The 15,729-nt window shown below is 36.8% G+C and overlaps 3 protein-coding genes across 3 annotated transcripts; all 3 read right to left on the bottom strand.

The window, feature by feature from the left end:
- Window positions 1-4,394: 4,394 nt before the first annotated feature.
- Window positions 4,395-5,680, bottom strand: LOC121744036. The gene is made up of 2 exons (XM_042137478.1): window positions 5,310-5,680; window positions 4,395-5,094 (listed from the first exon to the last, which is right to left on the bottom strand). Exons 1-2 carry the CDS (start codon window positions 5,511-5,513, stop codon window positions 4,561-4,563), a joined length of 738 nt encoding a protein of 245 aa, XP_041993412.1. The 5' UTR covers window positions 5,514-5,680; the 3' UTR covers window positions 4,395-4,560.
- Window positions 5,681-8,224: 2,544 nt separating this feature from the next.
- Window positions 8,225-9,359, bottom strand: LOC121743835 (GATA transcription factor 15-like). Its single transcript, XM_042137205.1, has 3 exons — window positions 9,073-9,359; window positions 8,872-8,979; window positions 8,225-8,788 (listed from the first exon to the last, which is right to left on the bottom strand). The coding sequence occupies exons 1-3, from the start codon at window positions 9,091-9,093 to the stop codon at window positions 8,531-8,533; spliced, it is 387 nt and encodes a 128-aa protein (XP_041993139.1). The 5' UTR covers window positions 9,094-9,359; the 3' UTR covers window positions 8,225-8,530.
- A 2,110-nt stretch (window positions 9,360-11,469) lies between these two features.
- LOC121744317 (importin subunit alpha-like) lies at window positions 11,470-15,366 on the bottom strand. The gene is made up of 11 exons (XM_042137816.1): window positions 14,935-15,366; window positions 14,529-14,625; window positions 14,341-14,432; window positions 14,117-14,248; window positions 13,799-13,984; window positions 13,548-13,711; window positions 13,343-13,421; window positions 12,909-13,037; window positions 12,565-12,692; window positions 12,102-12,479; window positions 11,470-11,900 (listed from the first exon to the last, which is right to left on the bottom strand). Exons 1-10 carry the CDS (start codon window positions 15,142-15,144, stop codon window positions 12,104-12,106), a joined length of 1,593 nt encoding a protein of 530 aa, XP_041993750.1. The 5' UTR covers window positions 15,145-15,366; the 3' UTR covers window positions 11,470-11,900; window positions 12,102-12,103.
- Between the last annotated feature and the right edge of the window lie 363 nt (window positions 15,367-15,729).

Here is a 15,729-nt window from a genome sequence, read left to right on the forward strand (position 1 = left end):
TCAAAAAATAAATCTTAAAATTAAAAAAACAAAATCATACAAAAGAATGTCAATAGAGAGCAAAATTAAATATCAACAACTAATAAGAAAATGTCAATAACTTGTAGCATATGTTAACAACTAAAAAACAACTCTGATTGTTGCTGACATGGCTTGTACGTGTAGATGACATGTCTTGTAACACAGTTGACATGGCTTATACGTGTAGTTGACACGATATGTACCGTAGTTGACATGACATTTATGTGCCGTTGACACGATATGCATCATAGTAGACATAGTTATATTAGTTGTTGACATGGCTAGTATATATAGTTGACATAATTTTTAATTGTAATTAACCTTAAAAATATGAATTGTAATTGTAATTACCCCTCCAGGCAGGACTGGGGTAGCCTGGATGCCCTTATCAGCGAGGAGCACAGAGGCAAGCCTGACTCCAACTTGTATTGAAATGTCAACAACTTATAACCAAATGTCGACAGCTTGCATAAAGTGTGTACAACTCAAAAAACAAATCTAAAAATTAAAAAAACAAAATCATACAAAAGAATGTCAATAGAGAGCAAAATTAAATATCAACAACTAATAAGAAAATGTCAATAACTTGTAGCATATGTTAACAACTAAAAAACAACTCTGATTGTTGTTGACATGGCTTGTACGTGTAGATGACATGTCTTGTAACACAGTTGACATGGCTTGTACGTGTAGTTGACACGATATGTACCGTAGTTGACATGACATGTATGTGCCGTTGACACGATATGCACCATAGTTGACATAGTTATATTAGTTGTTGACATGGCTAGTATATATAGTTGACATAATTTTTAATTGTAATTAACCTTAAAAACATGAATTGTAATTGTAATTACCCCTCCAGGCAGGACTGGGGCAGCCTGGACGCCCTCATCAGCGAGGAGCACAGAGGCAAGCCTGACTCCAACTTGTATTGAAATGTCAACAACTTATACACAAATGTCAACAGCTTAAATAAAGTGTGTACAACTCAGAAAACAAATCTTAAAATTAAAAAACAAAATCATACAATAGAATGTCAATAGAGAGCAAAATCAAATATCAACAACTAATAAGAAAATGTCAATAACTTGTAGCATATGTTAAAACTAAAAAACAACTCTTTTATTTAAAAAAGAACAATTATGTCTACTTTCTGCCACAACTCCTGGCATTATGATCAGTCACTTTATAACACTTTCCACAACGCCTATAAAGGTTACTTGCCTTTTCAATTGCTTTCTCTATGCTTGACTTAATCCTGCTTTTCTTGTCACTTGCACCTCCCTTTGTACTAACCACATCTGGAGCATGTGCAGTTATTTCTTCAGGTACAACAATACTATATATGTTCTTGATGGAATCATTTTCATCAACCGATGAAGATCCAGTAGTGTCATCAGTAAAAATTTGAGGACCAATACCCGCAAGCAAATTATCCAATGCAATCAGATGATTTTTATTCTTAAAAGCGCGTTGATATAGACCAAAGTAACGTCCATGACACCTGTTACCAATCTGTAGCTTGCCATCTTCGTTAGAACCTGCAAACATATAACATGTCAATATCCTATATAAATTATATGAACACTAAATCTGTAACATGTCAACAGCCTATGTAGTTTATGTAAACACAAAATTGAAATATACTAAACATGAGTATTTTTGTTAGATACAGAGAATGTCGTCGTTCTGTTTGATCAACATATGACAAATAAACTGAAATATCTATAGGAAACAGTTCACATACCTTTGATATTTGTGAAAAAAGCCTTCACAAATTTTCTTCTTTTCTTGCATCTGATTTAGGATCATTTGAACATCCACTTCTTTCAGTTTCTCTTTAATATCACGAGAACAATTCCTAACATCATTCAACGTACACCCAACAACATCATAACCACCAAAAAACTCCTTTAATAAGTTGAAAGTTGAAGTAGGACCGATGTTAGCTTTGGTGCAATCTTCAACAAACTTGTGATGAACATCATTCATACTGCGACTTCCTTTCATAAATCGGTTATGATCTTTGTCAACCATAGCATGATTGTGTTCCTCAATGAATTGATGCACAAGATAATATTTAACACCACAATCAGAAAAAAAAACTTGAAACTGATCCATGCTCCACATGCACACCTTTTTGTGCCACGTCTGCGTTTCTTCTTTGAAGTTACTTCATCATCATCTGACACGTTCACATCCTCAGATATACTTACATCAACATCCAACGGATCAACTGTATGAAAACCTTGTCTGTTGCAAACAACATACTGAAAAAGTAATAACACCACCACTAGACCTATTTCCAAATCTTCGACAATCAAAACAAGCCTCTTGAGCATACTTTTCATAAAAGGAAATTCCCTCCTCAAGTGAAGAAAATTTTTGACCTTCAAAGGGCCTCAACTCAGCGTTGCAAATTGGAATAACATATCCTACAACATAATAGGAAAATATGTCAACAACCTAAAACAGATAATGTCAACTAGCATATCTTAACTGACCCACACCAGAATCCAGAATCAAAATCTCAAAATAAACAGCACCAACATATCAGACATCCTATCATGGACTCTCAACCCTACCCATAACCCCTTACTCCACCAACAAACACCACAACAGGGGTTCTTCAGCCAGGGGAGGGTGCATTTTGCATACAACTATTTTGTATGTCAACAAAATGTTAGTATAGCTACATAGAATATTTAACAGGTAACATACATCATGTCAACATATTTGCATTTATGTCAACAGAACATCAATTCAAACCAGAACATAATGTCAACTAGCATATCTTAACTGACCCACACCAGAATCAAAATCTCAAAATACGCAACACCAACACACCAACACCAACATCTTAGACATCCTATCATGGACTGTCAACCCTACCCATAACACCTTCCTCCACCAACAAACACCACAGCAGGGGCTCTTCAGCCAGGGGAGAGTGCATTTTGCATACAACTATTTTGTATGTCAACAAAATGTCAACAAAGAGTATAACTATATAGAATATTTAACAGGTAACATACATCATGTCAACAGATTTGCATTTATGTCAACAGAACATCAATTCAAATATCAACAACTGTGCATTTATGTCAACGTAGTATAATTCACCAACAAAGTACAAAAAAGTCATGTTAATGAAAACCAATCCAAATTACCTTCACCATTCGTCAACGTCGACTCAGAATAAGATGAAGAATCCATCAGATAACACCTTAGGTATTGATTACGAATTGAACTCGAAGCTAAAGCTGAAAAGGCAAAAAAAACTGATTAGGAACAAATTCGACTGGGCATCAACAAATAAAGCATAAAAACAGAATCAAAGTCGATAAAATCAGCCTAAAAACTTCAGATTCAACCAAACTCCGTCGAATTAGTCATTTTTTCAAAAATTGATATGATGAGGAATCGTCGAATCCGAGATCGTTGAAATCATCTGTGTTCTAATTTTCGAATCAATTGAATCAGAAAGCGTTGGAATCGCTCCGCGCTCACCACGAATCGCTCCATCTCGTCCCTGACATACACCGGCAGGTGCCCCTCCGAAACGCCGCAGGAGGAGGAGCGCTTCCGCAGCGACTCCGATCTGAGCAGCCACTACTGCGACGAGTCGCCTACTTTGGATAATCTTCTCATGAGCTTCCTCGGTAGACGGTGGCGGAAACGCCTTCCATTGGCTATTTGGTTGAAGATCTGGTACAGGCGTTGCTTTAATGGAGGAAATTTGGGAATGGAATTGGAGGAAAATTGGGAATGGAATTGGAGTGCTGGAAACCACACGTGTTTCATTTGTTTCTAACTTAAATTACCATTATACCCTTTCAGAATAAATTAATTTAAAAATATTTTTTGTGTGGCAAAATCTGGACCACTCATTTAATAAAAATGCGTGGCTGAGATTGCATCTCATTTCTCAATTAGCTTAAAAAATCTCAATTGATCATGGACCTATATATATATATATATATATATATAAGTTTTATAATAAAATGTGAGTAAAATTGGTTAGTAGAATATAGAGTCTGCTTACCATTGAAATGTGACTCTTATAGTGGGACGGACCGAAATAACAAAATGTGACATTAAATGTGGGACGGAGGTATAACAAACCGAACTAACAAAATGTGATATTTAATGTGGGACGGAGGTATAACAAAATGTGACATTTAACATAGACGGAATTAGTATATGAAAACGTGAGCCAATGATTTGCATTTCCAAGATCATTCCATCTATTAGGAAATAGTATCCCCAATTCTTGTATCTCCGGAAAATTAATTCAACTTCCAATTCCAAACAACTAAATTGATCATAATAAAACGCGAGCCACTCGAGAAAAACACACTGCAAATAAATGTATATATAGTAAACTTTAATAATTCGAAGCACACATCCCAGATCGAATTAGTACTAACATTTTACTACTCATTTTGTCATAATTTCAATTTCTCAAAAAGACTATTATTGTTAACATGTTTCACATTTTATTTCACAAAAGTGGCAAACGACATCGATCCCAAGTCACCAATCTTCGCCGCGAAGCTGCCGGAGAACTCTGCCGTGCGGAGAGTCAGGATCCCCTCTCATCGCATTCATCCGAAATATCTCCGCCGCTCTCCGTAGCGCCTCCTCCGCCGTGTCCAGCTGCTCCGGCCGCCACACCCTCTCCCCCAAATTCCCATCGTAGCCAACGCTCTCGCTCTGCGCCGTCCCATCCGTGGCCTGAGTCACGGGCTTCCTCGTATCGCAAACCTCAATCTCCGACAGCGGAGATGCCTTGTGGTGCCCGTAATACTCCTTGTTGTCCCTCTCCTGCTCCTCCCGCTGCGCTTTCCGGTCCACTCCATCCTCCTCCGGCCACGGGCTGCCGTCGATCCCCGCGCACCAGCTCTGCCGCTTCTGCTGCCCGAACGGGTCGGGCATGGGCCCCACGCCGCCGGACTCCAGCTTCGGCGCCGTCTCTGTCGGAGACTTCGGAGGAGTGTATGTTTCGTTGTCGTGCTTCGGCGGCCGCCGCCGCTTCTCGTCTTGCATCGCATCCGTAGGATACACATCCTTAGAAACAAGAATAATCAATTTCACTATTGTCGGATTCAAACCATCCCACATTGAGAATTATTAAAAATTATGCAAATAATATACAAGTATACAACTCATAAGGACAAATTAAGTCGTAAAAACTTTGTTGAAGCAGACAATATGATACCAATATGGAGTTCGGATGTGCATAAATCACTAAAATTTTCAGTTAATCAAAATTAATACAGTACTTCTTCCTCGACGGCGTGGATAGCTGGATCAGCCGTTCTGCCGGAGGTGGTGGCGCAGCCGCGTACGCTCTGCTGCGGGAACAGAGTGCGATTGAATTTGGCGACAGCGAGAGCTAATCTGGATTGCATTTTTCCTCTTTGTGACAGTAAACCATGCGATGGTAGAGCTTCTTCGAAAATGTTGTCACAATATCCACGTAGCATCTAACTTTTTATAGGAGGTTGGAATACAGTATTGACTGCTTAACTGCTTTGCTTTGGACATAGGACACGTGTCTAGTTAATGACACGTGGCATTATTCGTTGGCGTCTAGTTTCTTCGTGTCAATAATGGGGTTTTAACTCTCTATAATCAACTTAATTATGACTAGAAGATACAAGAACTTTCTCCATTTTTCTTCTACAGAAATCTTCTCTCTAGCTCATTCGATTTTGTTGTGCAGATAATGTTTTAGAAACATTGACTTTGATAAAATAATATGCTAGAACTTTCTTAAATAACACTAGTAGAAGTCTTTAGAACATGTACTTTTGTTGAGGCAATCTTCATAATTTGCTTAAACAGATAGGTCATAGGGTGGTGTTTAGTGACCATTTTATTTGTTATCACTTTTAAGAATAATTTATAACATTTGTTTTTGACAACTAACTTAAATATTCCATCTCTCTCACAATAACCGTCACATCTTTTCATTTTGATCTGTTTCGCAATAAAAATCACATTTCTTGATTACTATATTTGAACATGAATAATAACCCTGATGTTGGCAAATTTTACAACGAAAATGCCATTATTTACATTAAAAAAAAGAAAAGAAAATAGGAAATGGGAAAATGGACTCCGACCAATGCACTCTCTCATTCCCAATCGAGAGTTCATTCATTGTGAATGACCCCTAATTGTTGCCGCCTCTTATTTGCTTTCCCCCGATCCTTTCTCTTGCACCGCCTCTAGCTTAATTAATGAAATTTATTTAAGCTACACACCAAGTTCAATGAATCAAATGTAATCAATGAAATTTATTTAAGCACAACACCATTCGAGCTTCCTTTCAAAATTTAATTGCACATTGCATTTATCTCACAAATTTAAAGAAGCATTTTTACATGCAAAAAGTCAAAGGTGTCTCATATAACACTACCTAACTCCATTTATTACATACTCAAACACTTCCTTAAAACTCGTGCCCGTAATAAAAGTGACACTTATTGCGAGACGGTGGGAGTAATAACATTTCAATATCCTAATTACTAGTAATTAAATGTTTTAAAATGTTTAACTATTTGCTTTATTACATACTTTATATTCTATCTAATTAAAAAATATTATCTGATATACAATTCATTATGCCACAAGAACATTTGTCTTTTCATTAGAGGATGGTGGCAATTGCTCGATTGCGATAATGTTTGCTCTATCCACCTCTAAACCATCCACAGAAACCTTGTACCCAAACACGATAAGCACGATTCCATCTTTTAACAAGAAATGACATCTTTCTCAATTTAACATAATAAAAATTAGTGTCAAATCATATTTCTCTCAATCTGGCGATGACGTCATCGAATACATCTCATCGTCACTCTCCCTAACACCCGCTTCACGTGTGAAATGAGTGTGTGTGTGTGTGTGTGTGTGTGTGAAATGTGTATAGCGTGTGAAGAGCGTGAAATGTGTGTAGCGTGTATATAGTGAAGCTAACTAATTTTATGACTATTTGGAATTCCAATTTTCTACTTTTGATATGGAATTCAAATCATGAAATTGAAAAACTTGAAATTATAATTAAATTCCAATTCTATACATTTTTTTATACCAAACAATGGAATTGAAATTAGAGGCTCCAATTCCAATTCCAATTCCAATTCCAATTCCAATTCCAATTTCGTAACTCCAATTCCATGTTTCCAAACACACCCTTATATAAATTCATTTTTTGGCGTTCATAGACCACCGTATTTTAATGCGCCACCATTGTCTATTGTTACTCTTATTTAGTACAGTCACAATAATAATGCTAATCATAAATTTAGGTCTGCCTTTTCGTGACCCAATAAAATATACTACTAATATAATTAAATTATTAAATATATGTGAGTACAATTTATTTGGTGGTGATCCATCAAATTCCATGAAGTGGAAATTTGGGCACCGGTACTATTTCCTTCTATCCATTCATTTCCATAAACTGAGATTCAATACCATATTTATAATTTAATTCCATATTACTATTAACTAAATAGGGTTTGACCCTGGTATTAATAAAAACGATCCGACTTTTTCGTTTTTTTCTAATATATAATCTCTACCTTATTTTCCTTATGTTTGATTCTTTCAAGATGCATATATATTAATTTCCAATTATGTGATGTTTCATTTATTTTATTCGCATGACAATAATGTATCTGTATCATATATTATCACATATATCAATAATGTTTTTTAGCCATATCTACATTTGTGACATGCACATCATACATTATTAGTAGTGTAATACAGTAATAGTATACTGCATAAAGTAAAAATATGATTTGAAATTAGGGGGCTCTTGCTCTTCGTTTTGTTCTTCTTGATTTTCACTTTATTAACAAAAGTATACATCAAATGTGGATTATGAGCTTGTTTTGCACACATTATTAAACCAAAGCATGCATCCATTTTAGTTACACAATTTCCAAATTAAACTTGAAAAATCAATTCCATCATTACTTCATTAATAATTTAATGAAAGATAAAGAGCAAAATCCAAAACCAGACCTGGTCAAACTGTAAACACCTTGTATTCCCCAAAAGTTCAAAATGCCCGCGTCAATTGGGAAATTTAATTTTTGAAACCCAAAATGTTGGAAGTTGTAACGAATTTATAACAAAGAATTTATCATGTTAGATAACATTACCACTTTTTCACAAGACATCCAAAAAGCTACTTGTACCATCAATAACAAAACTAAATAGAAAGAAGAAAATTATAAATCAAAACAGCTTATATACACAAGTCAAAAATCAAAATCTAAGGATTTAATCATACTATTACTAGGAAAAACATGACTAAATCAATCATTGTTAGTCATTACATCAGCGAATCATCCTAAAAAAAATACTAAAACCTAAATTTCTCCCTCAAATTAACATCACATTAAGTTAGAACTCTCCAATTTTTTTTCCTTTTTCCAGATTTCAAATTCAGGGTACAACCGGAGAGGCCGGAGGTACCAAACCACTAAGCGTAGACAGATGATCCACACGAAAGCGCCATCAGCAGTATGGCCGCTCTCTCTTCCTCTCTCAACTTGTTCATCAACTTTCCTGATCTCTGCAACACAATCTCCCTTTTGAATCGCATTTTCAAAATCTCCCGAACCTCGTTGCTCCGCACAACGCTCGTTCGCTTTTTCTTCTTGTTTGGCTTCCCCGAATCCAACCCTAGGAGCTGCCTCCTCTTTTTGTTGTATTTTATCCCGCAGGCATTGCATAGAGACTGCAAACCAAACAGAAAATTTCAAATCAATTAAACCGTACAATTAATTTATTTTTTTTAAATACAACGTTTCATTTTTATACCTTCGGTCCAGCTGGACCGCCTCGCCAAAGCGGAGTTCTCGAAGTGTGACAGTCGCTGCAGGTCTTCAATGGAGAAATACTGCCATTTTTCTCCTCAAAATCTGCTTTCTGAAACAGCAAAAGCGAGATGTAAACAGTTGCTGCTGATTGATGAACCGAGAAAAAAAAAGTGGATAATGATGCGATCGCTTGATTTCTCACCTTATCTACTTTCAGATCCATGTGATCGGAGTGTGGATTGAAGAAATTAGGGCAATGCTTTGAGAATGTTTATCCAGAAAATGGCGTGATCATCGCATGGAGGAAAAAGAGAAAAACTTAAAAAGAAATAATTTGTGAAAATAAATCAAAATAGGAAAGGATGAGATTTTTGGCGAAGGGTTTCGAGTGTGAATGGGCCGAGTGTGTGTAGTATGTGTGTTTTTGTGGGCTCGGCTAATCTTTTTATATGTCTGTTGACAGAAAATAATGGAAAGCCAGCGATACGCCAAACCCTAGCTGACCTTGTTTTGTGGTAACTGACTATAATGCCCCTTGATGTTTCAAAATTTGAATTACAGTGAAACAATCTCGGCCGTTGGTTTCGTGATTCTGTTGTGATGGAATCCGTGCAGGACTTTTCATTTTTCGATTTTTGGGGTTTGATGATTTATTTGTCGTTTTATTTACTGGTCATTAGTGATTAATTGAGTACTTAATTGGCATCTTGATGATTTAATCAGTTTATTTTTATTCAGTAACTATATTTTGTAATTGTAACAACAAAGGTAAGAAAATTGCATATGATCAAATAGAATTAATCAGTTTTAAGTCTATTAAAACCTTATTTGCATTCCTATTATTTGGATATTTTATGAAATAAACTTATAATATAAAAAGTAGATGTATACTACTAGTAGTAGTATTCAATATCAACTGTATTATTCCCAACTTATAAAACAAGAACGAGGGCCAATTTATTTAGAAGATTCTTTAGCTAGTTTGCAACACAACAAAGTAGACTGAACTTATTTTACTGATTCATATAACACAGGAGAAGACTAGAATTAATTATATACTTCTACTAATGTTTAAAAAAGCTTCAAGAATCAAAAGGGGAACAGATGATATAAAGGTACAACTAATAATAACGATTCTGATCATGTTATGAAGCAGAAGAAGCTAATTAAGAATCTGCTGCAGTTGCTTGCTTGTACTTTAGAATCAAATATTAGTATAGTAGGAGTATGTTACTATGTTTCCATATGCCACAATCAAGTGTTTGACTTTTGAAATATCATTCACATTCAGAAATCAAAAATAATTCTTGAAAACAAAAGTTTTGGAGCGAATACTCAAATTGAAGTTAGGAGTATTCACAATAGCGGACGGACGAGAGGTTGCCCAGGGTGGGGAGGCGTTAGCCGGTCGCTCATCCGTCCGCTATTGTGGTCGGGTGACGGACGAGCGGACGAACGAGAGCATTTTTCGATTTTTTTTTCAACTATATATATACGGCTCGTTGCACTTCATTTCATTTGCACCACTTGTATTAACGATGTCATGTATGCATGTGTTATCATGCACAAAACGATCGTCGAAAATAAAAGTCCAGAACTGACTAATTGGACCAATGAAGATGCTGCCGGTCCAAGCCATGGCGTGTCCACCGCCAATGTACGAATGAGGATACCTCATGGGGACGCCGAACGGATCCGTGCATTTGTCGATCTTCTACAACAAGAAGCTCATATTCGACTCCAGAAAGATATAATTGAAGAGTTATGAGCGCGGAGGAGTGCACGTTGATATTTATAATGTAATTTGTTTAAATCATTGTTTTTTTTGGTTGAATTGTACTATTATTTTTTTTATTTAATGAAATTATTATTGCACTTTCTCCGTCCGTATTCGTGTCGAATTTTTTTTAATTCCATATTTGTGAATTTGTTATTATTGTGTTAGGCTATTGGTTAGTCCTACTGCTAAGCTTTTATTGTGCAGTGGGATGTCCTAATGATGCGGCAGTGCAGTGGGATGTACTAGTGATGCGGCAGTGCAGTGAGATGTACTAGTGACGTGACAGGAGGTATTTTTGGGATGCCCTAGCACTAGGCTATTGGGATGTTTGTCCTATTGTGGATTCTCTAAACTTTAATAAGTAAGAATGTGTCTAAACTTTAATAAGTAAGAATGTGTCGCTGTTACATGAAGCAGTAAGTAGCAAAAGCTTCATCTAACAAAAAATAGTGAGCATATCCGTACAATAAAAATAGCACATTTTTTAATAACAAGAATATTACCAAAAAGGCAAAAACAAGTTGATTGTAAATTCATAGAAGAAATTATGCTAGCCTGCAAACATTTATTAGTTATGTGATTTTACTGAAAATGATGCTAACACTGGTAGAAAATACTCTGCCAAAACAGAATATTACTCCAACACTTGAATTGTAACGTCATAAATACAAGGCCAAATTCCCAATTTCATTTGAGCAAAGCCAATAACGCTGATATTATCCAATATAAGTAATCATATATAACTCGAGAAGAAATCAGCAAAACTCAAGAATAAATAAAAACAAACTGCTTAGGCTACTGATTGCTGAAGCAAACGAATGTGCACAAGATTTCATTGTATTTACCAAAATCCAAAAAGAAAAAAGCAACTACAGGACAATCACATAAAAACGACTCAACTTCAACTTTATATACTCTGGCGAGCATGGAAGATGTTTTCCATATAATATAGTACTACATGATATTCATGCTACCATTGCAGAAAAAGGTATGATAAGAAAAAAGATTTTGCAAATATGGTTCACTGCAAACAAAAACATGTGAGATAGCCGTCTTGGCGCCACCAGACAATCCCTCTTTCTAGTATCCAACCACCTTCAGGGAATACTACACCTTGGACGCCATCTCTCATATCCACAACTGGCATTACGATAAGTTAAAAACATAAGAGACCGACAGCCGACCAGACTCCAGACAAAACTCAACCAGCCAGATCCATTGGACATCCATTCAAGTTCCTCATGAGCTTCCTGTAAATTTCAACTATTTTCATGCTACGGTTGGTCACATTCATATATACATCATAAGGGAAAGGATCCAAAACTATATGATCAGGATTAACCATAAATAAAGCTAGACACAATATTGACAAGTAGATGCACAGACCACTACACAGAGTGGTTACTAGACAGGCCAAGATAAAAGACTCAAAATGAAAACATTTACTTCACCTTCAACTGAACTGAAAGCCCCCTGTTGGAACAGGTAGGTCACCGCCTCCAAAGTTAAAGCCAGATTGTTGTGTAGCATCTCCAGACATGACCTGTTCATCATCGTCTTCCAACCAATATGTTTCAAGAATCTTCACAGACTTCTCATAGATTTCATTGTTGTCATGACTTTGGAGATTTTCAATCATCTCTAGACCTTCTGCGTCATCAATCATTTGAGCATAGACATTCACATCTCCGGTGTTACCTTGGCTCTTCTCAGCTTCTCCAACCTTAAGAATGTTCTCAAGGCCTTCCAAGCAGACTGTGACAATGCGTGGATCGGGACAAATAAGAAGGTCGCACATCGGCTTTATACATCCCTCACCAACCAAAAACCTGTAGATGTTGGATTAACTTTCAAGCCACACATTCCACAACATGAAATAACTAGGAAAGACCGAAAGAGGTTGAAATTTTTTACTTGATCTGGTCTGGAGTTCCACCAGAAGTGGCATTTGAAATAGCCCAGGCAGCCTCTTTCTTTATCTCAAATTCAGCACTTTGAAGCAGAGCAAGGAGAGGAGAGAAAATACCAGCAGCAATCACAGCCTGAACATTAAATTAACAAGCCTTTTAAATTACAGCATTATAGCATAAAACAGAAAAACCACTATTTTTGAGGAGGAGAATAAGCAGCTAGTCCATAGAAGCAATTGGCGTAACAGAATACATTTTTACTGTCTGTATCTACATTTTCCGTGCAGCAATGGTAATTAGTTACAGTGAAATTGTAGATAACTAGTTCACTTGTCCAAGTTTGGGTACCTGGATCTGGTCCTTATTTCCTGCTGTTATGTTTGAGATGGTCCAACAAGCTTCTTTCTTGATACTTTTCTTATAATTTTGTGTCAACAAGTTAAGCAGGCAAGGAAGAGCCCCCTTTTCAATGATGACCTGAAAATGATTGCAAAGATCCTGAGTGTCTAGTTCAAAGCAAAGCCACTGCGGACTAACAACAAAATTATTGCGCCTTCCCAAAATAAAGTGCAGGTAAACAATAAACATCAATTTTTATATCACTAAAAGGTCGCTTTTGTTATCACATGTCAATGTATCCTTATAGGACAAAAACCAGTGTCTTCCACACAGAGTGCCGGAAAAGACATGCAAACAATCATTGAAGGTAATCCTAGGATGAACTCTATGTTGGGAAATAAACAGTTTTATTACTGACCGGAGAAAGATGTCCGTCTAAATACCTGAGTCTGGACATCATCACCAGTCACAATATTTCCTACAGTGCGCAGGGCAGGTATCAAAACAGATGGTGATGGGTGTCTGAAAAACCCAGAAAAGAACAAATAGAAAACAAAATATAATCGTCAAAAGTGTACCAAACTAATAAATGTACGGATATAACCAAACAAGAAATTTGGGAAGAGTATTACACATTCTGCCACTTACAGTAAAAGCTCAATAAGACGAGGACAAACATCAGCGTCAATCACAGCTTGGATTTTCTCATTAACACCATCAGATAGATATGAAAGCGCCCAGCATGCATCTGTTAGGACCTCTTCATCATTCATATGAATAAGAAGAGTAAGAGCAAGGAGGGCGGGCTTCACCTGGTCAAGGATTTAATCATGACATGTAAATGGAATTGGCAGTGAAAAGATGCACAAAAAACTGAAACAAACTACTGAAAGACAAACCTGTTCAAACGGAGGCTGTGGCTTTCCCCTACAAAAGTTTGACAGAGTCCATGTTGCATTTCTCAACATGGATAGTTTCAATTGGTCACTAAATTGTGACAACAACGGCATTAAAGCCCCATAACCAAGAACCAGATCACGACATTTTGGTGAGTCACCTGCAACGTTTCCTAAAGCCCAGACTGCCTGCACAAGTAGTCAAAGAAAATCAAATTATCTAAAAGTAACAAGTTCAACATATATCATTTGTGCGTGCCACTGGCAAAGTGGCAATACAAGCATAAAGATAACAGTATATATACATCCATGTATGCATACCTGTTCGCGAACATCATCACTTGGAGAAGTAAGAAGTTTCACAAATATTGGGACAGCGCCATGATCAATCACAACCTTGGTGTTATCAGATGTTCCAGAGGCAATGTTTGTGAGGGCCCATGCTGCCTCAAACTAAATAAAGGAATAAGTCATGCATCATTGCATAATCAAAAGTCATAACAACTATTCATCAAAAGAACACAAAAACATCCACCACAACATACCTGAAGTTGCGGATAATCGTCCCTTGCAAGAAACTCTACAAACCTAGGAACAACTCCGGACTGTATTACTTCCTCAATCGGCGGATTTCGCTCTATTATAACAAACCATAATAAAATAATCCAGGTTGAGCTCGAAAGTGAAAACAATAAACCCAAATTGTATCACTAAGTAGAGCTTAACCAATTACCAATTGAAAGAAGTTTCCGGAACTGAGTTGTGGACTCCAGTTGCCGCGGACCATCGTCAGACCAAACACCATCAATCAATGCTGGAAGACTTTCAAGCTGAAAAGGACACGGCATGCACGATGCAACCCACAACTCAAAATTAAAATGTAAAAGCATCTCACAAATCGCGACATGAAGTTTCTATAAACCCTATTGATCCAACTAAAACATGCTAGGCAGACCCAATTATATTACTTAGACATTTAATCACCAGATCATATATGACAATTACAAATTTCAAAATACTAGACAGTAAATTCAATAGAAACAAGACGAGCAGATTCATGAATCAATAATCAATCCAATTCGATCAGATCCAAGCCTAACTTTAATTATAGCAAAAAAAAATCGTTGAACAACTAATACCTTCTTATCAAGCTGCGGAACGTTGACTGCAGAGGGTAGCTGCTGAGGTTGAAGCCCTTCCCGCCGCTTTTTGAGCAAATTCTCCTCTCTTCTATTCTTCCGGATCTCCACCATGTTGTCCTCCCGCCTCCTGCGTCCCTCCTCCGCGTCGACCGCCACCTTATAGCGGCTCCGGCGGACCTCCGTCCTGGCGTTCGGCCTTAACGACATCGATCAAAAAGGGAGGGGCGAAATTTCAAATCCTAGAAATGGCCGATATTGCTCAATAATTGCGTTGCCTTTGTTTGGTGTTAGAGGAGAACGGTAGTGTGGAAGAATATTTATGGATACGGACGAAAAGCTTCAGAATTTGAAGAATTTCTTTTTCAAATGGAGAGAGAAAATGAGTTTGAGTTGAGTAGAGAGAGAAAGCTGGGATTTTTTTTCATGCGAATTGAGAATGGGGCTGCAATCTCCTGCACCGCGATGATTGTAGCGGTTCCAACGACCCTCCCCAACATAACTGCCCTCTTTCTTTAATTATTTAACGATATTGCCACTCAATTTGAATTTGTGGGCTTCAATCTCCTGCACCGCGAGATTAGGGTAAGATTAGAGGGTAATTACATTTTTCGTACGCAATGTTTCACCTTGTTTTAATTTAGTACAAAAAGTATTAAGTTTACATATTTCATACAAACAGTTTACATAGTATTTTAAAATTATACATCTATCAAATTCCTACTAACACCGTTAATTCCAATTACATCACACATACAAAAAATTTCACCAATAGTTCACATTTGTACAAAAAGT

This window comes from Salvia splendens, chromosome 8 (assembly GCF_004379255.2).
Source record: "Salvia splendens isolate huo1 chromosome 8, SspV2, whole genome shotgun sequence".
Classification (NCBI taxonomy): domain Eukaryota; kingdom Viridiplantae; phylum Streptophyta; class Magnoliopsida; order Lamiales; family Lamiaceae; genus Salvia; species Salvia splendens.

What these genes read in the sequence shown, in the direction of transcription:
- LOC121744036 (XM_042137478.1), bottom strand. Translation starts at nt 5,513, where the DNA reads ATGCTACGTGGATATTGTGACAACATTTTCGAAGAAGCTCTACCATCG. An exon ending in TCCACGCCGTCGAGGAAGAA is followed by an intron (nt 5,095 to 5,309) that starts GTACTGTATTAA and finishes CTTGTTTCTAAG; the next exon opens with GATGTGTATCCTACGGATGC.
- LOC121743835 (XM_042137205.1), bottom strand. Translation starts at nt 9,093, where the DNA reads ATGGATCTGAAAGTAGATAAG. An exon ending in TGGATCTGAAAGTAGATAAG is followed by an intron (nt 8,980 to 9,072) that starts GTGAGAAATCAA and finishes TTGCTGTTTCAG; the next exon opens with AAAGCAGATTTTGAGGAGAA. An exon ending in GCGGTCCAGCTGGACCGAAG is followed by an intron (nt 8,789 to 8,871) that starts GTATAAAAATGA and finishes TTTGGTTTGCAG; the next exon opens with TCTCTATGCAATGCCTGCGG.
- LOC121744317 (XM_042137816.1), bottom strand. Translation starts at nt 15,144, where the DNA reads ATGTCGTTAAGGCCGAACGCCAGGACGGAGGTCCGCCGGAGCCGCTAT. An exon ending in CCGGAAACTTCTTTCAATTG is followed by an intron (nt 14,433 to 14,528) that starts GTAATTGGTTAA and finishes TTGTTATAATAG; the next exon opens with AGCGAAATCCGCCGATTGAG. An exon ending in GGAACTCCAGACCAGATCAA is followed by an intron (nt 12,480 to 12,564) that starts GTAAAAAATTTC and finishes CAACATCTACAG; the next exon opens with GTTTTTGGTTGGTGAGGGAT.